Genomic DNA, 25293 nt, shown 5'->3' on the forward strand with positions numbered 1-25293 from the left:
ATTAAATTGCCACCGGTATAAAAACAGTACTCCAGTCTCCCATTTAGTAAATTACATTCGTCTGTTAATCGGTAAGCATGCATTTTGTTTTCCTGTGCTTAAGGAGTATATTAGATCAGCTGAAATCTAAGTAAAAAAATGAAATCACACTGAGAATCAGAAAAATCTACAAAACATTTTATTGAAAAGCAAGACATGGCTACAATAGCATTCGATCTCGGAGGTGACACAGATTCAGTTAAGGGATGGGGGAAAACATAGCAATTGCTGCCTTTAGCCTCTTTCACAGTTAGTTTTGCCTGTGGAGGTAGATTTCTTGCATAACCTGAGAATCAAACTGGGGCAACAGCAACGTAAATAAGCGACACTTGGCAGTACCAAAAACACCAAACTGTCCTCAATTACAAACTAAACCTTGCTGCATACTGGAAAGAGAAGCCAAAAAAGTCACACATACCAGGAAAGTGATATTTTATCTTAAGAGCATTAAAACATTCAAATTTCTAATACAAATTCAACAAGGTATTTCCTAAACCGAGTGAGAGACTGGTGAGGGTCCAGAATTTCTTCTGCTAAACAAATCACTATTTTTTTTACTATGTTCAAGCTGCCCACATTTGTTTTCGAAATCCAAAAAAAGATTTTAAAAAGTGAAATCCTAAAACAATAGTATTCCACTGACCATCTTGGTGAACAGAGAGGCATTTAATAAGCTGTGCCAAAATCCAGGAATGTGTTAAAGTCAAATAATTGTGGAATGTCAGTGGCTCAATATGGACCTGAGGTGACTCTCAAACACCCTGTTCTCCCATTTTATGACTACAAAATTAGAATCAGCTAAGCACATGTGCCTTGTTAAGTTTGCATAAATTTTTAAAATGGGACATTCATATAATTAGCAACAGCTACAGAACGATAGCGTTTGCACTTTGTATTACCTCGGGGGAAGGAAAAAAAAAAAACATTCATTATTTCCTGTCAAGTATCAACAACGTCAAGGCCTCTTCTGAACTTAAGCAAGAATGAATTTCAGACAGTTTTATTACCAGCTATAGTGGGAAAACTGTTGTATTAGAAGTGCAGTGCATAAGTAAAGACAGCTATTGCAAATGGATAATATCTAAAAGTTTCATTAACAGATAATGAAAATTCTCAAGTGTAACAAGTTAATCAAACGCTTCACATTATATGATTTTAAGAAACATGAAACCAAATATTAAATGCTTATTTCAAGTCATTACAATAATATTGTCAACTAAATTTGCCATTTTGTCGCTGACTTAAAAAAAATCCACTCTTAAGTCGATTGGTTGATCCATTAAAGTATTCAGAAACCAATAAAGCTCAAGTTGGACTGGTTCGGTTTTATTGGGTAAATGTTATATTTTAGTCATTAATATTAAGTATTAAGTATTTTATATTAGTCTAAGTGCTCGGGCACAAGACCATAGATTTACAAAGAAATAAGTTTGATAAAAAGAACTGCATTTCCTATGATTATAAACCACATTTCAATCATGTAGTTTTCTTTACACAATCTGAATGTCAAGTTTTAAAGGTATGTTCCTTACTGTACCGTGATGCACACAAAGGAACCCTTTGTTATTGTAAACAAGCTGTAGTAAATGTAAAATGGTAGGAGTTTCCGATGAACAAGATATATTTTAAAGTGTATTAGAAAAAGACGAGCTGTAGCCCCTTTTACAAACGGGTGTGCGGTAACCACGGCTTTGACGCTATCTGAGATGGTCAAAGTAGTCCTGACATTTCACATACTGTGTTCATAGCAGCCTTAAACTAGTCAAACTAGCCCTTAGTTCCAAGTATCCCATGTTGAAAAGAAAAGATCCAGGCAGTTTAGACTCAGAGATGAAATACTAGGACATTAAGAGCTGTAAATTTCTATTTAAATGGAAGAACAGGTCCCATCAGTCTTTCTTAGAAACCCGATCATGCTCATGCTTTTCATTAACGCCCTGCAACTGCACTGCTAATTAGACACAGTTGGTTAGTTAACTACAGATGTTTATGCATCTGAATTCATTTATTTCAAATACTACTAGAAGCTGGATCTGAAAGCTACACTATGCTCTGGTTTTCAGATTTTTTTTTTAATGACACAGATTAGAAGGAAGGGGAGAAGGTAAAGAAGAAGAAATGTGTGGGACGCTAAAGCTGTCGTCACTGCTGGACCACGTGACTGTTTCCTAAGAAAAATACACGTGGTAGAAAAAGCAAGTAAAAAGTGCTCTTCGCAAAGCCAATCACTGATGTACAAAGCCGTTGTCATACTAATAATGTTTTTTTTGTTTGTTTGTTTTTAACTATTACACAAAAATATATACCTCCAAAAAAAAAAAAAAACAAAAAAAAAAAAATTGTCCCTCAACGAGCCCGGCTCAGTCATCATTAAGGTGCTCTCTTGAAGACTCCTCAGTCTGTGGCAGCAGTACCAGCTTCTCTGTCTCAGGAGCCAAACATTCCATTTCTCCCTCTAGCTCTCCATCCATCCCTACATTCTCATGCAGACTGAAAGCCTTCTCTGGCTGGGGGTCCGGAGGCCCCGTCCCCTCCTCTTCAGGATCCTTTGCTGGGCCCTGGAGAGCTCCAAGCTTCTGGCTCAGATCGTCACGTTCCCTCTGCAGGGCTCTGCACAGCTTCTCCAGACGCTCAAGTTTCCCCTGGAGAACTTTGTACTGTTTATCTCGAACAGTTTTCTACAAACAAAAGGGATAATAAACAGTAATCATAATCACATCGCTGACATGTTATAATGTTTACATGTTCGAGGTTAAACTAACTGTAGTCATGCTGTAGGAGACGTGGTGTGTAACTGCAGTGGTATGTGACAAAAAAAAATTGATTTGATTTTTGATTTGAAATGGTGTGTGCTTCCATCCTATTATTATTATTTTATTCCAAAAATTGGTTTAGTAACCAATCCAGTACTAAAATCCTTATGATATAGCTGATAAGCACACACATTATCAATAGAATTTATCATTATACATGATCTTTTTTTTTGTTCAACTGTAAATCATATATTCTATGTGACTACTTCAAAAGTTGCGGAATAAACACACACACCCCCCCCCACACACACACACTCCCCCCACACACAAACTCTCTCACACACAGACACTCACTCTGCCCCTCTCTCCACACACACACAGACACTCACTCTCCCTCTCTCTCTACACACACCGACACACACACTCACACTCCCTCCACACACACGTGCACACACACACACACACACACACACTCACTCTCCCCCTCTCTCCACACACACTCACTCTCCCTCTCTCTCCACACACACACACACTCAGACACTCACTCTCCCTCTCTCTCCACACACACACACACGCAGACACTCACTCTCCCTCTCTCTCCACACACACACACAGACACTCACTCTCCCTCTCTCTCCACACACACACACGCAGACACTCACTCTCCCTCTCTCTCCACACACACACACACACACACACGTACATACACACACACACGCAGACACTCACTCTCCCTCTCTCCACACACACATGCAGACACTCACTCTCCCTCTCCCCACACACACACACACACACACACACACACACACACACACACACAGTATTAACATGATCACAGTAGCTATCCATCTGGGGAAGAACAGGGATGTGTGCTATCCAGCAAACCTTAAACATGGTAGAAAATGCACCCAGGAATTACGACATGCAGATTCATTGACCTCCCCTACATTCAGCAGTCTGACATACAGTAACACTGCATATACATGGTTGTTTTACCAACCTTGAAAGTTGCCTCCACTACTCAGTACTCATCAACTAGGGCTATAGCAATAGGGCTATAGCAATAGGCTTTTGGATCTGAACCGGGAGTCGGTGAGCGCAACATCAGGACCAATTAATTGGTACTGCATCTCAAACGTGGGCTGATACATACTAAAACACTGAAGCCATCTGCATGATGTAGGCTTTTATTAATTTTATCATTAAAAACTCAATTGGATGGAACAGTTCTGTTACAGAAGAGCACAATCTGTGGATGGAAACTTGGTTATCTCCTTGTATACAGAAAAAAGTTTAGTAAATTTTAATGCTGGAAACAGGCCAAACTTTGCTAACCGAGAAGCTGTTTGTGCCATTGTTTACACTATATACCTCACCTTTTGTTTTGCTCCCAGATAAAACACTTAGTGTTCTGCAGACCTGCTTTTCTAAACTACTCTATCGAGCATGATCCCTCACCTCTTCAGCCATCTGCAGTAAGGTCTGGTTGTTAGTCTCCCATTTGGTCCGCCAAAGAGTGGTCTCCTTCTCCAGCTTCTTGATTTTCTTGGTCATCTGTGCATCATACAACAATCCAACAGAAGGAAAAGAGTCAGTACTTAATAACAATGCCTTTCGTGTAAAGCCAACAGCAGCAGAAAATGCATTACAGAAATCCAACAGACCTTCTCCATCTCCTGTCTGAAGGATGTGAACACTTCGTTGCTCTTAGCAAGGGTCGTCTGAAACTCTTCGAATTTGTCCATGTAAAGAATCAGCTTCTGCTTCAACTGAAGCTCCTTCTCCTTCATCAGCTCGCATTTGTGTCTTGATTCTGTTGCATCTTTGAGGAGCTGAAGAACAAACAGAGGCGTGGTGATGTATTACTGAGTGATGAAGCTGCAGCGCCACCAACATGAAGGTAAGTTTTCTTGTATTTTGTTAAGTTCACAAAATGTTCAAAAGTAAGTTTTAACAGTCTAGTCCATAATTATTGGCACACCTGTAGTATTAGTAACCATTAATTACCAATATTCAGCCCCATATGCAACAAACTGTTATGCACTGTGTATTCGGACACCTTTCCATCAGAAACAGCATTACTTCTTCCTGCAATTATCTTTAGCAATTTGAGCTACAGTAGCTCGTCTGTTGGATCGGACCACACGGGCCAGCCTTCACTTTGCAAGTGCATCATTGAGCCTGTAACCGGTTCACCATTGTTCCTTCCTTGGACCACTTTTGATAAATACTAACCACTGCAAACTGGAAACACCACACAAGAGCTGCAGTTTTGGAGATCACATCAACTTTGAGGACAAAATGTTTACTTGCTACCTAACATATCCCACCCACTAACAGGTGCTGTGATGGAGATAATCAGTGTTATTCACGTCACCTCTCAGTGGTCATAATGTTATGCCTGATAGGTGCGTGTGTGTGTGTGTGTATAAAAACCTTGATTCCAGTTGTAGTTTCCTGGAAGAGGCAACCAAGTTTTAATCAAGATTTATTATATGGAAGAAAGGGCTGGTAGTTTTTTCAGGCAAGTACGAAGTGTCTAATCATCTAATCGCCAGTTGGAGAAATCTTTTCCTCTTGACCATCCTCTTCACTGTATGTGGGGCCAAATACACTTGCATTCTTTTCCAGGACAGTTCATTATAGATCTGTTTGTTGTAAACTTTAATTACTGTCCATCGGTGAATGCGAGCATTTACAGTTTACTACAGATAAAGGTGTTGCCTGTTTTATAGAGGTTTACTCATTTCATTTGTGTAGCCTATAATCTTCCCCATGCTGATCACTGATTTAGAGAATCATGGATGAATGCTACATAAACACCTTCAGGTGGACTTAACATGAAAAATCTAATTGGAACAGGGAAAAAGCACTGATATTGTAATGATCACATCCCACCAGCTGAATGACACCCACCCCCCACCTCCCCACCCCCCGACCCCTACACAGGGTGCCAATAATTCAGAAACAAATCGCTTAACTATTGATATAAATAAGAAGTGTTTTCCTTTAGCCCATATCGAGAAACATGAATGTTTTATTTCAAATCTCTGTTCTGGTCTGAGTTACTTACAAGTTCTCTCTCTCTCTGCTGCTTCTCCTCCTCATCTCTCATTAGCTCAGCCATCCTCTGAATATTTGCATCAACCAGCTGCAGCTGAAGCTCCTTCTGCTTGAACACCTTGTCGATGTGCTGGAAAAAAATGTGTTGTACTCAGACCTGCCATTATAAAAACACTGCAATAACAAGTACAAGTACCACCTACAGAGCCTGGGGGTTACCACAGAGAGAGGAGCTGTTCCTGCTGTAGAGATTTTACAGACAGCAGCTGAAATGAGGGAAGAAAAACCTTGCGAAATATTACGAAAAGCAAAAAAACTTCAGAATTGAGTGATTACTGAAATATGTTTCTGAATTCTCTGGATATGGATCCTTCACTTGGGATGCAACAGATTGCCTGGGTATATTTACTTGCTCTTGGGATTTAAAGCAGGCAGCCTACATGTGCATAAGAACACGTCGTAATAAGATTAATACATGTACTAGATTTTGAAATGACATTCCTATGCATAAGCTCCGCAATTTCTGCAGCACTGGCATCACAGCACACATTTCAGATTTCTTTGTACATCCTGTTAGTCCTGGAAGTCTATCAGGTCATGTCTAGACATGTCTCAAATCAGCACATTTTCTAATCTGGTTACTTCTTACATATGAGTTGTGGTGCTGTATATAACTTGTGCTGAGTGAACCTGGGAGGCTGATCTGCATGAAAGATTTTACTCACTTCCTCCCGCAGCTCATACTGCTCAATGAGCTTCTTGAGTTTCTCAGCCAGCTCCATGTTCTCCTGCCTCAGCTTGGTGTTATGGTTATTGTGCTGCTCCATCTGCATTTCGATCTCATTCAGAGTCATCTGAAAGTGTAGTGTGGCCTCCTTACGCCGTTCTTCGTATTCTCTGAACCGATGGGCGTTCTCCTCCTGCCGAACAAAACAAGAAGTGTGCATATCAGCAATATTTCAAAGTGTCTCTGCTAACTATTACAAAGCTAAAATTTGCATGAATGTGCAACAATCCATAACCAGCACAAGAATGATACAGCACCTTCAAGGTCTTGTTGTGCCGTTGCAGTTCCCTGCAAAGGCTTTCGAGTTTGCTCCGAGCTAGGATAGCCTTGCTGTGTTCACTCTGAAGATGGATCTTCTCTTTCAGGACCTGCGCCTGCTTCTTCTGCAACACCTTCACTTGCTTTTGCATACTGCGGCTGTCTTCTAGCTGTCAAAGAGAATCTGTGATTATGTGTATTCCTGTATATTATTGCTATTGCAGCACACCATATAGTTAGACCAAAAGACTAGCAGTGAGAGCTACAGGCACTTACCAGGTCAGCATACTTTTTGCAAAGAGCAGCGAGTTTCTCCTCAGGAGTGGATAAAGTGTGAAGAGCTTGCATCAGTAACAGCACCTCTTTTCCTGAATTAATGTAAAAGAGCAAAATATATCAGCTCCTTTATAGTAAGCTAGTCACTTGCTAGTAGGATATCAAAACTTCTAAACCAAACAATAGAAATCTAGCCACTTCTGTCTGATCTAAAATAAGGAACTGAACAACCTTTAACATTAGTTCAGAATTCTCAATACCCACCAAACATATTTTGGTCCTTGTTCTGATCGCCGCTTGATTCCAGTTCTCCTTCAAGAGAAGCAATCCGGCAATCTTCTCTTCCGGGTGTCACCCCTCGTACCTCTTCGTTGCAGCAGGTGTTAATCAGTCCTCCAAACTCCCCAAAGTTGTCTGGAGAAGGGATCACGCTAGCTGGATGGGAACTGCTACCCTCCACAAGGCCACGTGTAGCGGCTTCAATTCCACACACTCCAGTAGTCTCCATGATGTTAGCGCCGTACTGTCAGAGGAAACACAAGCAAAACTCATAAGAATGTCTGGGTTTGTTGTCTGTGATGCTGCTGCACCGTTTTTGATTTGCAAATGACTCTCTAACATGTAAACATCGTCTGCACTTCTGACAAGTCTATTACTGTGCACTGTAATAATGTGTGTACTGTCTAGACTTGACTGTCTTGTGCTTAATGTTTGTATACTCTATTTAGTGTTGTATATAGCCTAATTTTCTGGGTGCTGTTTCAAGATAAATATAGCAGAGTTTTTTTCTTATTACCGACAATAAAGCTGGCTTTAATATCGACAGGTCCCTTCTCACCCAATAAATTGAAGCATTTCCTATGAGAAGATTGTACGTTAAACAGTGCGTCCTTTGAACCTTTAGCTTTGGTCATGTGAAGGTAAATATGGTTGGAAAAACCAAGTTTGGTCGAGTTGGATAGGAAAAAAATTTAAATTTAATAAATCACTATAAAGCAATGTGAAACTGTATCTAATTGTCAGCAGTAGGCTAAGCTGTGATTTGCATCAAAGGCTCTGTTCTATGGGGTCAGAATTGTTTCGTTATTCTGAATAAATACACTATGATCCACAAATAAATATAAAGAGTTTCACAAATATTTTTTACAAATTTCACAAAAAGAAATGAAATTCACAATTAAATAAAATGGGATTTGCAAATAAAAAAAATATTTATAAATTGTATTTATTTGCGAATTGCTTCCTGCTCATTTGTGAATCGTGTTCTGTGCATTTGTGAATCACTGCACGCATTTGTGAATCGCGTTCTGTGCATTTGTGAATCACGGCACGCATTTGAAACATTTCTAACGTCAAGACTTGCACAAGAATCCACAAATAGGTGGACTCCGCCCACCGTCTACTCCAGCCAATCACGTTCTGATTTACTCGCTCTTCACACTACCCCTGGACCCACTGATGATGCTGAAATCGTTTCCAAAGAAAGCAGAATTGAACTAACCCTTAGTGCTGGCTACAATCCATACAGGGTTACCAGATTGGTAATTAATCGTATTTTGCAGTACATATTACACTGTGATAGTGCGAGTAAATCAGAACGTTATTGGTTTGAGGTAGACCGTGCCACGATTGGTCAGCGCCACGAGACTGTTGTCCGATTGGCTGGAGTAGACGATGGGCGGAGTCCACCTATTTGTGGATTCTTGTGCACGTCTTGACGTTAGAAATGTCTCAAATCCACAAATGCTGCTTGGCTGGAATAAAAGCCTGGAATAAAAGTGTGTCTGCTGCTTGGCTGGAATAAAAGCCTGCAGATGCATTGGCTTTGTAGATAAGATTGGACACCCCATCTGCGGTCAACATAGATCCAGGTGATTGGATAATCATCATGCACTTCTTCTGTCAGAACAGGTGCTTCAAAAGTAGAACAAATTTTATCCCCAGGACTGGTGTTGAGAACACTTGCTTAAAGCTCAGGTTCCCAACCATGGTCCTGGAGAAAAAAAAAGAAATTATATATATATATATATATATATATATATATATATACACAGAAACGTCTTCAAAGTGACTGCGCTTACACGCTTACTTTTAAAAACTCAGCCGAGAGCACAACTTTGTACGTCAATGGCACTAAATCTGCCACCAGTTACAGACTGCAGATCTCAACTCACCACCAAAGAATTTTTTCACAGCATGTGATTTCAGACTGTGATGGGAAAATCATATTTAAAAAACAAACAAACCCTGTACTAAAGATAATGGTACAGTTTAGTACATTAGCTATTAGGGTGTACATTACAGCTTTGTAAATGTGCCATGTTTAATGTTAAATTTTAATTTGGTCAAAAGTATGTGAGATTGATATGTGGTTCCTCGAAAGCACACGCTTGTATATGATCCACTTCCACTTTATATATAATTTTTTTAATTTATTCATTTATTTGGCAGATGCTCATATCCAGAGTGCCTTCCAGAAAAACTTTGAAAGCCTAACAATTAATATCTCTACACTGGTTCACTAGGCTACGATCTAAGAACACCATCAATCTAAAACTAAAATATAGCAAAATGAGCGACATCTTTTTTAACGCTAGTTTAAGTGCCTCTGAAGAAGTAGGTTTAACATGGGTATAGTGGTCAGGTGTCCATACATTTTTGCCCATCTTGTGTACTTCATCGCAAATCAACACCCCCAGTTACCTACTCATACCAATCTTAGTTTAAGTGCAGTTTGTCTTGGGCAGTGATGGCTCAACTGCTTAAGGCTCTGGGTTGTTGATCGGGGTTCAAGTGGCAGCTTGGCTGTGCTGGGCCCTTGAGCAAGGCCCTCAACCCCTCCCTGCTCCAGAGGCATTGTATCATAGCTGCCCCTGCACTCTGACCCCAACCTCCTCAGTTGGGGTATGTGGAGAAAAGAATAACACTGTGCTGTAATGTACATGTGGCGATAATAAAGGCTTCTAGGTTTCTATTCTTATAGAAGAAAAAAAGGCAAAAGAATTTATGTGCTCTATTTCCTGTTTAAGAATTGCACTTATACCGTAAGGCATCATTTCCCTTAACATGGGTTACAATAACTCTGCTGAGTGACTGGATGGTGGTGTTATTATTAAGTAACTTCTGTATGTGAGGCCTTTGAACAAAGTGCTGAACAGAAAGAATAACAACCACGTGCTGTACAGCAACACCAAGAGCCACCACACGAAACACGTGCAGCTAAATAAATAAGTTAATGAATGAATGAATTAATTAATAACTATAAAGACTCCGGACAAAAACTTTCCCGACACACATTGTGTTCTATTCTGAAGATTTTTCAGGTTTATTTTACTCTCTCGAGGTAGTAGTGCTTGTCTACTGACAGCTACATAATAACCACAAGGACAACACGAAAGCTTACACAAAAGCATCATTTCACTAACATTCCAACTGCTTACACGCTTTTCGAGATAGCATTTAATATATTATTGCTGTTGCCTGTTCATTTAGACGTTCAGTGTACCGGTTATGATTAGGTTTCAGATGCACGACTAACAAACATCGCCTCGTGATACAAACCTGCCCTTTTTAGTGTAAAACATTAACAATATTAAAAACCGTACGTTTTAAAACTCCAGCTGCAAACACTATCCCGAGTCAGTATGCACTCTAACCTACCTTAGTGCCTCAAAATACTCCTCAGAGCTGACTGTATGTCAGAACAGGATAGCCAGGCTGTTGGCTACTAAACTTTGTGGGACACAAATCAGTACCCCCCGCTAGTTAGTTAGTTAGCTAGCTAGCTAACGTTACCAAAGATGCGTAGCTAACTCATACGGTCATTATAGTTTTAATGTATAAAAAAAACTCCCACGTGTTGTTTTCACGCGAAACACACCCATTCGTCGTATATGCTACGGTTTAATTAAAGGACCAAATATAAACGCGAGACTGTTTCATTCGCTAGCCCTGTTAGCTTAGCTACTTCCTTCGTAAATATATAATAGCGGTGGTGTGAGGAACCTCTGGCACTTTCACTAGATAACCATACACCTAGTGTATTCAGCTTGGGCTTTCCAGAAAACATTAGGGAAATACTATAAACACAGAAGACAAGCTAACAGATCTACGACTGTATTCATTAATCAGCACGGTGTAATATTAAAGGGCTGTTGTTACCTGAAGGTTTTCGGCGTTTAAATCGACCCTGGCGCCTGAACAAGTCGCCATGTTGTGACGAAACACCGAGCAGGGAAATAAAATCCCTAGAGCTTCACTGCAACAGGTTCAACTTTATTCAGCGCTACCTGTTCTTACACTCATTCCGCTTTATAGTATTCATTTTTTTCAATCAAACCAAACAAGACCTAGCAATAAAATAAGAAAAAAAAACAAGTGCGTCACTTGTTTGAATTCGGTGTTTTGAAGTCTTGTGTTATTCTTATGCTAAATAATTGTACTCAGCATCAAATTTGGATATATTTGATGTTGTGTAATTTCTTCTTATTGTTGTTGTTGTTGCTGTTGTTGTTGTAGCCCAGTGGTTAAGGTGCTGGACCACCATTTGGAAGGTTGTGAGTTCGAGTCCCACATCCACCAGAATGCCACTGCTGTGCCCCTGAGCAAGGCCCTTTAACCCTCAGTTGTATAAAATGTAAGGTGCTCTGGAATAGGTTGTCTGCTAAATGCCTGAAATGTAAACATATGAGAGCTTGATTTAACGTTTAGCAGTATCTCAGTACTTGGAATATATTTGGAACATTCGCCCATTTTAGTTAATCCGAGCACAGATTCTGAAACAACTGTTCAGATGTACATTGCAGTCTGATGCAAATATTCCTTTACATGTGCATTGCATTTATCTTGAACAAAACTCCAAATAATTTTAGGATATTCACGCCACTACCACTGTTTACGGTATTGTTTTAATCCAAATGAGAAAATAGTCAGATTCCTGTGTTTACATAGCTATAGATTTTTTTTTAGCTCTACCAGATTATTTCAGTTCTACACCACTCATTTAACTCAGTGGAATCGATTGAGGTGTTTGTTTTCAGTCTGAGTGAGCTATCGATCGGAGTACTAATGGATTATTTGCTTGTAAATTAACACATTGATTGTGTGAATCAATCAGCTCATCTGTGTTTGCCATGTAAAATTTAGCTACTTTATGTCAAACAATACTTTTCATTAATATAGCTAGCTTGTGAGTGTAGCTTCTTTGTGATCTATTTTTGCTAGTAGAGAAAAAACAGATAAATAAAACATTTAGCCATATTGTGTCCAAAATGTCACTTATGTAGTATATTATTTAGGATATTAATTTCTTGTTTATAGAACTGTATATAATGTTACATTGCACAAGCAAGTGTGTGGTTACCTACAGCACAAACCTTGTGGCTTAATTCAGACTCGGTCACTGCTTTATCTTGGTCCGAGTTATTGATGACTTGGGTGCCAATCCTGGTAACATCAGGCACAAAACACGATCCCCAGAGTGTATGGTAATCAATCTGCCTATCTTCATGTTTTTAGACAGTGGGAGGAAACTGGAGAACCTAGATGAAACCCGAGCTCAGGATTAAATCCAGTAGACCTGGAACTCTGAAGCAGCAAAGCTACATGCGGTACCACCATGTAACCCACAGTCAGTATCATATTTATAAAGAATTCTCTGTTGTTTTGGACTTGATTTCAACATGCTCATTCACGGTCAGTTTAGTACCACTGTGACCAAGGTCAGCTGATGACAAAGTTTTGGCATTTTAATTAAAATCTTAAATGATCCTTATTATTTCATTCTCACTTCATTCTCACTAAGAATTTAGCCTTTTTTTGCAGTCCAATTTTCTGTTCAAGCCTATTGGTAGAGGATCTTCATCATACAATCTGAAATAGAAAACATTACACATTATGTTATAGAATTTGGTCAATATTTTTTTGGGACCATCTCATATAATATGACAATTGTTAATCTTAAAAGACTGCTATAATCACACAGTTTAATACTGTGTGTCTTTAGTCCGTTTCCCTTATTCCTGAGCAACAACAGTATTAATGTGATAATTTGATAGTTGTGATAATGGTGAGTAATTCTATTTAATTGTAGAATTTAAATTTTAGAATTTATATTACAAGGCACTGCACTGCAACTGAGATAATTCTGTATGGAATCAATACATTTTTAGAATTTTTTTTTTTTGTGATAAATTACAATATAAAGTAGCTGTAGAATGTATGTGAATTTATCTGATTTTGTTGCTTTTCACAAGCATGGTGCCACTAGAAATTTGCACAAAATACACATGACCCACACTTTTTTAATGATGCCTACATCCGTGTGATGGATTTCATTAATATTTTCAGAGCTAACATTCCTGTATGTTAAGCATATCACATAACCTACAACAAAACAACATTCAATACTTGAAAGTAAAATCAACAGAACAGTGAAAGGGCTCAGTGGATACCAAAAGACTGAAAGGTAAGTAGTTACATACAAACAGAGGGCATACATTAGGGCATACAAATAAAACAATTGTACCTTGTGCCTTCTTCATTTAGTCTTTCTTGTTAAATCTTTGCACTTGGTTGTTCTTTCAATGTAGTTAGCTTTTTTAGATTTATCACACCATGAAAAGAAAGGCTGATTTAAGATCTGTTGGTCAATGGAACACACAGAGTATCTACTCCTATTCTAATAGAAATGATTACTGAAAGTAATGCAGTATGTACACTCATAAATCACTCGAGTGAATCATTTTAGTGGTGAATCTGGTATTGAGTGCATCGATTATTATCCAAAACCATTGCAAACATTCCAGCATGTACGTCTCAGCAAGTTATAACGTATAATTTGAGATTTAATTAACACACATTTTCCCACTTATCCTAAGTGTATTCCACCAGCTGAGGCATGTTTTGTATTCAAATTAATTTTCTTTAGTTTTTATAGTAGCTCACTGAAAGACTGCATCCAGCAATTTGCTTCAAACTATGTCAAGATGCCAAATAATGTTCTTTTAAGCAGGTGTGAGTGGACTTTGCCATGCAATTAATGGTCATTAGACTTCTTTATTCATTAACCAAGTTAACTTAGCAGAACAAAATTTCTACACCCACATTTATCAAACCTGCTTGACTTGCTTGACATAAGTGAACAATTTGATTAAATTTGATTTCCCCCAAACTCTACCATTAACAGGATAAGGCCTATGCAAAGTAGAGAAAATGGAGATTCACCAGTCAAAAACTAGCATGATACTAACATGGTTATTTGTGTAGGTGTTCTTCAACAAACATCAAAACTCCCAAGCAACTAATTCACATAATCTCCCAGGCACCACTGTTGTTTGAAATGTAAATGGTGTTTGAAGGGCAGCTAAAGAAAAAACTGTTATCAAACCCATATTTGTTCTAGTGAGGGAGTATAAATTCGGGAGCCAAAGTGAAGGTTATTTCACACCTCACTTCATCTGTGCATTGGTGAGTCTCCTACCTGTGTTTAAATAAATGTTTTTTTTTAATTATTCATTCATTTCAAATTAGGAATAAAAAGATAGCTTTGTTCACTTTTTAAATGACAAAGATTTGATCATTTGATCATTAAGTGTATAAATAATTCATTTTTTTTTGTATTGCTTGTGTTCTCAAATCAGTTCATCCATATTCTTCTAGCTGAAGCCATGGCACTGTTTGGGAAAATTCTGGAACCTGTAGGGTTCATGCAGACCACTCGTGTGCTTGTCGAGGGAATCTGCTCTTATCTGAGTGGTAGTGCTAACTCTGATGATTTAGACCTGGTGAAAAAGAATTTAGACCACATTGATCATGAACTTAGCTCCTTTGGCCCAGGTCTGCTAACTGACGAAGAGGTCCACTGTCTTGAAAATGACTTGGCTGTAGTGTACAATCAGCTAGGAGCATCAGTGAGAGCCCAGGCCGAGTTCACAAAACGTGAAACAGAAGTCTTTCTGCGCTTCGTTCAGGAGTACAGACTGGAGCGACAGCTAACAGCATTGTACAGTCGTATCATGGGCATCTCAGTGCTGACAGATCAGCCCACCCTTTTGGAGAAGCTTGTGCTTAACCGTAAGCCGAGGCGCTGGGAGATTAAAGAATTTTGTGTCAAGGTCAGTACATATGTAGTCTTTGGTTAAAGGTATAATACATGAATAATTTTTTTTCATTCAGATTTAGTAATCAATTTATCATGGTCAGTGTTGTGGTGGTGCTGGAGCCTCTGCTGGGAACACTGGGCAGAAGGCAGTGGGTAAATGGAAAACTGGGCAGGGGGAAATGGGAACACCGGGCAATGGGAACACTGTGCAGGACAGAGAATTCAATGGAAACACTTTAAAGCAGGCAGTGGGCAATGAGAAAATTGGGCAGGCAGAAATGGGAACACTGGGCATTAAAGAGTAGGCAATAGGAACAGTGGGCAGGGTGCAGTGGCTAATGGGACAACTGGGTAGTGTGAAATGATTGCACTGGGCAGGGGGAAATGGGAACACTGGGCAAGAGGCAGAGGGCAGTGGGTCAACTGGGCAGGGGAAATGGGAACACAGGGCAAGAGGCAGTGGGCAATGGGGACATGGATAAGAAGGCAGGAATACACCTACAGTATGATGTGATATTAAAGTATTACAGGTGACCACACACACATTCATACATTTATTCACACCTGGGGCATTTTAACAAATTTGCTAAATGACAAAATGTGATGGTTCTCTAATGTCAGTTAGACAAAAAACATAACTTGTAATTACATACATTTTATAGGCAAGATTTCTGTAAGTGAGATAACCTTGATAGTAATACAGAGTTGTAAATAACAAAGTAAATGGCAGACAAAGAACAAAGCAAAGACATCTGATAACACCAGCTGATAATTTACCCAAGAACCACTTTGACCTTTCTAGAATAAATTCTCACACACAAAGAACAACCTGGAAAAATAAGGTTATTTGATGCTTTGTCTGACTGCATGGTGGGATTTTACTCCTGATTTATTAGGCTTGATTAGATGTTAACTCGTTCTCTTTTATTTATTATCTGACTTGCAGGTCAAGAACCACCATGGATTTAGAAGAGAAGAAATGTTTATATGTGCTATGACACATTTATACATATTTCTAGTTTTACATCCAATATCATGCACCAGGGTTGCCAGTAACATGAGAAGTGCTTTAATCAATTGGTATTAAGAGTTTCAGTTGTTATGGTTCAGTAGTTAAGCCTTAGTTTTACATATCAGAATGTTGTGTATTCAAATAAAAGCACTATTAAATTGCAGTGTTTGGGTCCTAAAGCAGGACCTGTAACTTTCAGCTAGCAATAAATATGTTTTGTAGTTATAGCTGATGACTGTAAATTGTACAGCACTTAACAAGCAGATTGTATAATAATAATAATAATAATAATAATAATAATAATAATAATAATAATATATACACATAAATGTAATAAAAAAAATTAATATTTAAATTTTATTTTAATATTTTATTTTTATAAATATATATATATATATATATATATATATATATATATATATATATATATATATATATATATATATATTTACATTTACAGCATTTGGCTGATGCCCTTATCAAGTACTTAAGTCTCTATCATTGCATACATTAACTCTGGTCCACTAGGTTACATACTTAAGACAACATGAGTCTAAAAAACTGTTCAAAGTTTATATATAAAGTATATATATATATATATATATACACACACACACACACACACACACACACACACACACACACACACATCAAGCAGGGCAGGAAGTGTTAGCTAAAGTGTTTCATGAATAAGTAGGTCTTCAACTGTCATTTGAATACTGTTGTTAGGAATATATATATTATTATTTTTTATTTTATTTTATTTTACAGTGAATGAGAGTCATGTATTTAAATAAACCCAGCTTTTTGCTTTCAGGTGAATTTTGTGCTTGGGACAGGCCTGTTATGCCTTTTTATAGAGGCTTCTTTGACAGGAAGAGATCAGGCTCTTATGATGAAGAACTGGTCAGACAAGATGGCAGCTTTGTACAGGAAAATGAAATCCACTGGAGGACTCTGCTCGGGATACTTCAGAGAGCAAGCTGAAGATGATGTAAAGAAGCAGATCTTGGAGGTTCGGTGGAGCACTCACAGCCCAGAGCAGCAAACAGCTGAAATTTTAAAAAGTTTAGAGCGCAATTATGACTGGCTACACTGGGCTGTGATGGTACATCCCCCTGTGGCATGCTGGAAAGATGCCACTGTTGCTGATGAGGGAGAGAATGAAGAGCAAAGCAGTTGTCTAAGCCTAGAGCACTTCATCTCTGTTTTTTCAGAGGCTTCTAATTCTAATGTAGTGGCCTGTCACAGGGACACCCCATCCTCCCTGGATAAAGCTCGCATCCATCAGCTGATAGTGGACCTGGAATGGAAGATCCCAAACCCACCACCTGAAATCTATGCGGCTATAGAAGAAGATCCAGGTAAAGCTAGGCTTTATCTAGCCAATCGGATGTTTAAAAAGCTGCAAGAAGGACTTGGCACAAGTGTTGCTATCTATGTGGTACCTGGTAAAATGGAGATGAAGTGCAACTTTCCTCAGGCTTCATATTACCAATATGAATATAAACACAGGCTGGCATCTGGAACAGTTTGTGTATTTGGGTAGCACACCAGATTTGATTTGTGTAAAATTTGAACAAGCATTTATTAACATGTGCAACAAATAAAACGATCAGTTCTCTGAATCTGAGCATGATTACTTTTGATCAGAATTGGCAAAGAAAAGCTATGCATCTAATCTTAGGCATCAAAGCATTGTATTTCTTATATATGTGTGCGTGTTACACTGTTGCATGTTCAATTTAATAAAAGCAAACTGTGCTAAGCAGAATTAAAAGAGTGCTGTTCATTATCATAAAGTAAGAACTTTTCTTTCCTACAGAAAAAAGCAGAGTATTTTTTACAGGCACTATCCAGTGTGCTAAATATGATTTTCCATCAGATCCCAATCCAATAATCTTCACTGTAAAGGACCTAAGGAGTAATCTAAATGTCATCAGACTCATGTATCAGTCCATGATGTGATGCTGGGACCCTCTAGTCTATACATCTTTGAGGAGATCAAATAACATTTATGGCCTTCTTAGTTGTTCTCTTCACATCCTTCAAAGCCTCTGGGTAGTCTTCGAGCACTTTGTAAAAACTTTGCACAGACAGAGAAAAGACCTGGCATATAGTTTGGGCTCGAACTGTAGCCAGATGTTTTTCTCTGGTCAAGAGACATGTTTCTAGAGAAGGCAAAAACATAACACATTTTCAGTGTGGGCTTAAGTGAATTAACCACAAAGCATTTTTTTCATAATACACACACAATATTTATGCCTAATAGTATATTTAACAGGGCTCTCAAGTTTTGAAGACAGGCAGGCGTGGATCCCCCCACCCCAATTCACACACACACAGCGGGGCCACCCCACCCCCACCCAAAACAAAAAAAACAAAACAAAAATTCAATAATGGGGGAGTTGGTGTGTTTGGTAAGGATCACCGACCACAATGTAACCAAATACAAAGTATTTGTTCAATTTCCATTTATTAATTTATGTGTGTGTGTGTGTGTGTGTGTGTGTGTGTGTGTGTGTGTGTGTGTGTGTGTGTGTGTGAGAGAGAGAGAGAGAGAGAGAGAGAGAGAGAGAGAGAGAGAGAGAGAGATATTATGACTGGTGTTGTTTATTGTAAGTGTTTGTTGCCTTTTTGGACTCCTTTATCATATGTAATGTTTGCTCCAATTTAAAACAGTTCGGCTCAAGCCCAGACATTTTTAAGGTCAAGAATGAGGACAATCTCCGTCCAGAGACAAGCTGTTTCATGTTGAGGTTTTGTTCAAACCGGCCATCGAAAATACCTTCTCTAATGAATGTGTTTGTTTTTTTTATTGGTTGTTGCGTTAAATCTTACCCAGATACAATAATGCTATTTTCTGATTGGCTATTGTGTAGCCTCTTTTTTTGATTGGCTGATAAGTGTCAGGCTCGACTAAGAACTCCAGGGGAGACGGGCAGGAGACAGCAGTGCGGACAGATACTTTTTGAGTGCTGCGGCATATTAAATATATGATAAATAGTAAAAAGTTTTTCTGCGTGAGAAATACGTTGTGTCGCTGAAGGGCGGGACAATAGACCAAAATGCGTGACTGTCATGCTCAATGCGTGACACTTGACAGCCCTGATATATAATAATTATAATATACACCATACAGTAGCTAAAGCAGTCTCATTTCATACTTCATACTGACCAGAAAAGTATCCTCCATCACTTAGCTCTGTCTCAGAAGTCTCTGTCTCCACGATGACCTGTCCCCGCTCAATGAAGAACATGCGATCGCCAGGGGTGTTCTGATACACAATGACGTCACCCTCTTGAAAAACCTCATACTGCAGATGGAAAAGGATCGCATTGATGAAGCTTGTGTCACAGTTGCAAAAGATAGGGACTCTTCTTACAAGGCCTGAGCACATAATCATCAAAATCTCCTGAAAACAAATTGATACAATGTTAAATATGCATTCAATTATATTTTCAAACTTCAAAATGTCCTAATTGGACATTTAGTAGTTAAATAACTCATTGATACCTCTTTAATAGATGAAGACACCCAGTTTAGTATATCCTTTTCATCATACCACTTTCCCCCATAGCGAGCCAGGAAGTAATTGCAGATGCGGATACGCAGCTCTTTGGGAAGCTTTATGGAGGTCATATAGTCTTCCAGATGATTTAACTATAAGAGGAAATGTAATTTCTAAAAAAAATGTCCTGATATGAATTCATCCCATTGAAATCGATCGTTGTTTTTTTCACCTTATTATTGTAAGCTTTAGCTGTGAGGTCTGCATCAGTCATCAGCGAGACCGTGTTGGCAACCAGTACCGTGTACATTAGTGCTCCTGACATGATGCTGGTCATGACAATCCACAGCTCTACCTCATCTCAAGCCACAAAAATAAAAACAATAACAATAAGCACAAAAGACAATACTCATTCAATGCTTATAAAAATGGTGGTTCAACGAGAGTGATGTATTGATTTGTTTTCTGACTACAAGTAAACGTTTTACTTGTTGGCGCATCAGAAGAACCGTATGATATTGCCGTCATATGCGAGAGAGCACGAAAGACACCAAAGGAGTATTTCTCCCCCACTGAAGCATTCTGAAAAAGATCAGATTTGCTTATTAATACATGTAAAAATTTAACAGATTTAACATTCTTAGAGCTAAATCAGTCATAAAAGAAGTAACAAAATCAAATTTCTTTCACAAACCCTCTCTTAAATAATTTCTCTAACATGAATAAAGATTTCCTAAACATTAACTGTTACTTCGCTGCAGTTTTTAACACTTTAAATATTCTCACAATGCAGTGAAGTCTGATGAATAAATGCCAGCGCATATTAATTTAACAGGAACACCAATCATGTTGCAGCAGCACAATGCAGATGCAGGTCAAGGGCTTCATTTCATGGTCACATCAAACATCAGAATGGAGAAATAAATATCACTTTGACTGTAGCATTGTTGATTAGCAGTTTTTATTAAAAAACTAGTAAACAAACCAAAAAAAGTCTTATGTAACTCATATAATCAGTCATTACAAACTGTGCTGAGCAGAAAAGTATCTCAGAATGAACTACATTAAACAGTGAGGTGGATGAAACCCGACAGGTTTCTCTCGTCTTAGCCAAGAACAAGAATATGAGGCTGCAGTGGGCACAAATCTTTTTATTCTGTTAACTTTAGTGTGTTATGTCATTCTCAGTTTACTCGTTTTGTTTTTATATACTGCTGCAACCAATACATGTCTCACTTGAGATAAATAAAATCAGCACTTAGGAGTGTCACATACTCTCTTATCATGTGTGACTCTTTAATCCCTTTTCAAATTACCATTAGATTTTCACGACGGACCCAGCAGTCTGACGGAAACTCTTCCAGCATCGGAACGAAATACTGCACACAACCATTCCAGTGGCACAGCAGAAAAATCATCATGAACAGAGACAGGATTCTGAACAACACTCGAACCACCTCCAGGTTGGCGTTCGACACCTGGTGTTCAAAGAAGTTCAACTTTAGGTTAAAAACAATTATGTATATGGGCCATCATGGTGCTGGCATGCAATACGAATATACAACTGTAATATTTCTGGCCTTCAGTCTGGTAAAGACCATGAAGTAGCTTACTTTCTCCACTTCATTAAAGAATCGGACCAAGCGAGAGACCCGGAGAAGACGCACCAGACTGAGAATCCGCACGAACATAAGAATCCGCACCATTTTATTGGCTTTAGAAGATGGAGAATCCCCATGATATTGCAGATCCTGGGAAATAGAAGTACATGAATGTCAAAGAATCGTAATACAAATCACACATAACTGTGTAATTTAATTTCTTGCTATTTGCTGTAGATTAAACTATTAAGATCGTACCGCAATTAGGAGGATGTAACCCACTGGAAATGCTGCAATCATATCCGGTAAAAACCAGCTCTTTAAATAATTTTGTCGAATGGATTTCAGATCGAGAATGGTGTCCTGTGTGAGAGAAGGCACATTTCCATCTTGTCTAAGCTTTCCGTTAGTCACAGAAATACCACAACGAAATTCACACACTGCTGAAATCCTCAAGGTATTCACTATCTACTTTTGAAGTAGCAATGGCTCACTTTTTGTCAAGTCTGCCCTGAAAAAGGTTTAACTGAATAGTTTGCAAAAAGATTGGTTAAATTTTAATAACAGGACTTGAATCTCCAAATACATCATTATCACCATATTCATACAGTACAGTAAATACTTCACAATGATAGCAATACATATTTTGTACAAGACTACATTAAGACTGCTGTACACATTTATTTCTTACAGTCTTCTTTTTCTTTTACTTTCATCTTTTCCCATTAGGGGTCGCCATGGCTAATCATCTGTTTCCATCTAACTCTATCCTCGTCATCCTTTACTCTTGCACCAGTTACCTTTATGTCCTCATTTAACACATCCATATATCTCCTCTTTGGCCTTCCTCGTGACCTCTTACCTGGCAGCTCCATTTCCAACATCCTTCTACCAATATAACCATCTCCCTCACCTATACATTTCCATACCATCTCAATTCAACCCCCCCTGCCTTGTCCCCAAAACAGCCAACCTGAGCTGTTCCTCTTTTTCCTCGTTCCTAATCTTGTCCATCCTCGTCACTCCTAAATAGAACCTCAACATCCTCATCTCTGCTACTTCCATCTCTGCCTCATGTCTTTTCCTCACTGCTACAGTCTCTAACCCATACAGCAGAGCTGGTTTCACTATTGTCTTGTACAGCTTTCTTTTTAATTGTTGATAACACTCTTCTGTCACACACACAACACCCCTGACACTTTTCTCCACCCACTCCAACACACATGTATTCGCCTCTTTACCTCTTTTCCACACTCCCTGTCCCACTGGATGGTTCACCCCAAATACTTAAACTCCTGCACCTTCTTGCCCTCAGCCCCCTCTAGCCTCACTGTTCTTCCTTCCTCCCTCTCGTTCAAACACATGTATTAATTTCTTACAGTAATAACAGTTTATAACAAATTACATGGTTTAGAATTTCCAATTTTATAGCCAGTCCTTTCTAAAAGACACAGTTTAAAAAATCAGCATAAATATAATCATCATACAGTCAAGTAACATTTAACGTGTAGAATATATTCTTGCAGTAGCAACATAACACAGGGTTAAAAATAAATGAACACAATACAAATCTACATGCTAAGTAATAAGCTTAAGTAGTGCTACACAGTATATTCCCCAGCCTTATTCCACTGCTTATTTACCTACTTCATTAAGACATAATTTAGTGCATTTAAATCTGTCACTGCATCATTTAACCATAACTTTGTGCTGTTTCATGCATCCATTATATTCCTTTTTATGTTTCACTCTCCACTTATTGTATTTTAATACTGCCCCATTAACCTGAACTATGTTGTACTGTACCAAATGACCAAATATCAAGAAAACTTAATTACTATTATATTGTATACATAACTTTAACTAGCTGTATTCTTATTAGGTTACAATAGTAAAGCCTATAGAATCATTAATATGTGAAATATTTTAATCATGAAAACCCTATGAATAAAAACTAGCCTAAAGCATATACCATTTTCTGCAAGTGTCAAGTAACACTTTTACTTATTAGACCAGAAAATAAATGCTTATTTGTCCCAATGAAACTGATCTCGCAATATACTGAAAGTCACATTATAACTATATTACATTAATTACCTCGTTGTCCTCGGAAACGATCCCCATACGAAAGTTGAGTCCCACGTCAACAAGGAACAGAGTATCTGAGAAGACATTAAATCCCTCCCAACCCACTCCACCTTGGCCGTCTAAAAAAGCGATCTCTATCGGGATCCCAATGAGGTTCAGGAACGTTATGGCCACCATGCACATTATGTAGTAACTCCTGAACAAAAAAAAGAAACAAGTAGGTTTAAAGCGTCACAAGAATGTGTGGATAAAACAATTTTATATGCACTGTTGGCCTTCGACATATTGTATAACTGTACAAGGATGCTGTTTGAAATGTAAAATATACATAAGAAAGCTCATTCAGGTCAATTACGACTGTCTTGTTGAGCCATCTTGGATATTACATATACTTTTGAGCTGTATTGTAAACTGCTAAAGATCCTTAAATACATTACTTATCCTTAGAAAAGTCACATCTAAAAAGTGGTTTTATTTGTTGTGCCTGAGTATATGGATTATATGAAAAATAAAATAAAAACAAGCATCAAGCAGTCAAGTACCTTAAAGGACTGAAGGGATGAATGACAAAGACTCCTTTCTCTCTCTGCCTGATACGTTCTTTCTCCACAGCCACTTCACTGCCATACACATACAGCGACTGCCGGTTTAACTGGGGCAGCAGCAGATTTCTCCATGCATCCCAGCTAAAGCATCCACGGGTCCCAGGTGCTTGTTTTTCCATCTCTGGTCCCTGACTAAGCACGCTGATCACGAAACCACTTTTGACATCACTGCTCCCCCTTTGGCAATTTTATTTCTGGACTTCTTTTATGCTGATCTTGCCTTTCTTTCCTATTACTTGCTCACACAAACAGTAATTCTTCCAGCACACTTGCTTGTTTGTCAGAGTAGGGTAGCAGAGAGGATCGTAAACATAAGACATCCCATTCTCTCGTTCCTTTCATCACTGCCCGTCTCGACACTCTCATCAACTATTCAGCATCTCTGCATCATGTGCACCTGACTAAGGTACACCTGAAAGGCAGTCTGACTTGCCAACACAATGGGGGGTTTTAAGTATCATGGCTATATGTCATCTGGACCAAACAGATGGTTGTGACAGAACTAAACACCTGGCTGGTCCTGAAGATTTTGCTATGCAAATAATGAGCTAAATAAAATGACTAACAGAAGAGACCATAATAGGGAAATGGAAATATCCAGTTACAAGGAATACATTTATCCTTTATTTTCTGTTGCAGCTTTTTTCAAGCACATTGTACAGTGTTAAATTACAGACCTGATTACAAGTTACCTCTCTGATTTCAGTGTCAAGACACAGGGTTACGTTTCAGTGGGGTAATGTAACCTCACAGCTAAAGTACCTTCTTAAAGGATGTAATTGAGTGATAGAGTGAATTCACACAATCAGAGCCAATTAGATGAACTGAAAAGACTCAGCTATTTATTAGTAGGAAACATATGGCTCACAAGATGCGAGTCTCAACTTCATCTTCCTCAACTGCATCAGATGGCATTCTAAATACAAAAAAGTGATAGGCTAGACTTATGGACCAGACTTCTTGCTGGTGGAGACATAGGTGTCCCATTGGACTTCAGGGGTCAAGAGAAGGTCATTCAACTGATCTTTAAATGTTTAGCTGTTGAAAAGTACATTCCCTTAAATCAAGGCTCATGAGAAACTGCAGTAACATCCAGTACGACTGGAGCTGCTGCCTACGGATATGGGCTGAATACACACATGAATACACACTCTTTCACGTTCCAGTGTGTCCTTGGCTATCAGCCACCACTTTTTCC

The 25293-nt window shown here is 38.6% G+C and overlaps 3 protein-coding genes across 6 annotated transcripts; 1 reads left to right on the plus strand and 2 right to left on the minus strand.

Moving 5' to 3' along the window:
- Positions 1 to 160: 160 nt before the first annotated feature.
- Positions 161 to 11475, minus strand: txlng (taxilin gamma). 2 transcript variants are annotated; one of them, XM_027169976.2, is made up of 9 exons: positions 11338 to 11475; positions 7441 to 7699; positions 7177 to 7268; positions 6900 to 7070; positions 6581 to 6775; positions 5866 to 5985; positions 4457 to 4624; positions 4251 to 4346; positions 161 to 2717 (listed from the first exon to the last, which is right to left on the minus strand). In XM_027169976.2, the coding sequence occupies exons 1-9, from the start codon at positions 11386 to 11388 to the stop codon at positions 2400 to 2402; spliced, it is 1470 nt and encodes a 489-aa protein (XP_027025777.1). In that variant the 5' UTR covers positions 11389 to 11475; the 3' UTR covers positions 161 to 2399. The 2 variants fall into 2 exon arrangements, with proteins under 2 accessions (XP_027025777.1, XP_027025778.1); XM_027169977.2 differs by lacking the exon at positions 11338 to 11475 and adding an exon at positions 10837 to 11099.
- LOC113657845 lies at positions 11306 to 17875 on the plus strand. 3 transcript variants are annotated; one of them, XM_047803724.1, is made up of 7 exons: positions 11306 to 11443; positions 11695 to 11812; positions 12694 to 12805; positions 13525 to 13642; positions 14579 to 14643; positions 14817 to 15290; positions 17107 to 17875. In XM_047803724.1, exons 6-7 carry the CDS (start codon positions 14844 to 14846, stop codon positions 17836 to 17838), a joined length of 1179 nt encoding a protein of 392 aa, XP_047659680.1. In that variant the 5' UTR covers positions 11306 to 11443; positions 11695 to 11812; positions 12694 to 12805; positions 13525 to 13642; positions 14579 to 14643; positions 14817 to 14843; the 3' UTR covers positions 17839 to 17875. The 3 variants fall into 3 exon arrangements, with proteins under 3 accessions (XP_047659680.1, XP_047659683.1, XP_047659685.1); XM_047803727.1 differs by lacking the exon at positions 11695 to 11812 and having other exon boundaries at positions 11314 to 11443; XM_047803729.1 differs by lacking the exons at positions 11306 to 11443; positions 11695 to 11812; positions 12694 to 12805; positions 13525 to 13642 and having other exon boundaries at positions 13961 to 14643.
- On the minus strand, positions 17741 to 24436 carry hcn5 (hyperpolarization activated cyclic nucleotide-gated potassium channel 5). Its single transcript, XM_047803738.1, has 10 exons — positions 24033 to 24436; positions 23500 to 23686; positions 21661 to 21765; positions 21415 to 21552; positions 21118 to 21279; positions 20290 to 20383; positions 20034 to 20161; positions 19807 to 19953; positions 19468 to 19705; positions 17741 to 18460 (listed from the first exon to the last, which is right to left on the minus strand). The coding sequence occupies exons 1-10, from the start codon at positions 24212 to 24214 to the stop codon at positions 18294 to 18296; spliced, it is 1548 nt and encodes a 515-aa protein (XP_047659694.1). The 5' UTR covers positions 24215 to 24436; the 3' UTR covers positions 17741 to 18293.
- Between the last annotated feature and the right edge of the window lie 857 nt (positions 24437 to 25293).

The sequence above is a fragment of the Tachysurus fulvidraco genome, chromosome 2, assembly GCF_022655615.1.
Source record: "Tachysurus fulvidraco isolate hzauxx_2018 chromosome 2, HZAU_PFXX_2.0, whole genome shotgun sequence".
NCBI classification, from domain to species: domain Eukaryota; kingdom Metazoa; phylum Chordata; class Actinopteri; order Siluriformes; family Bagridae; genus Tachysurus; species Tachysurus fulvidraco.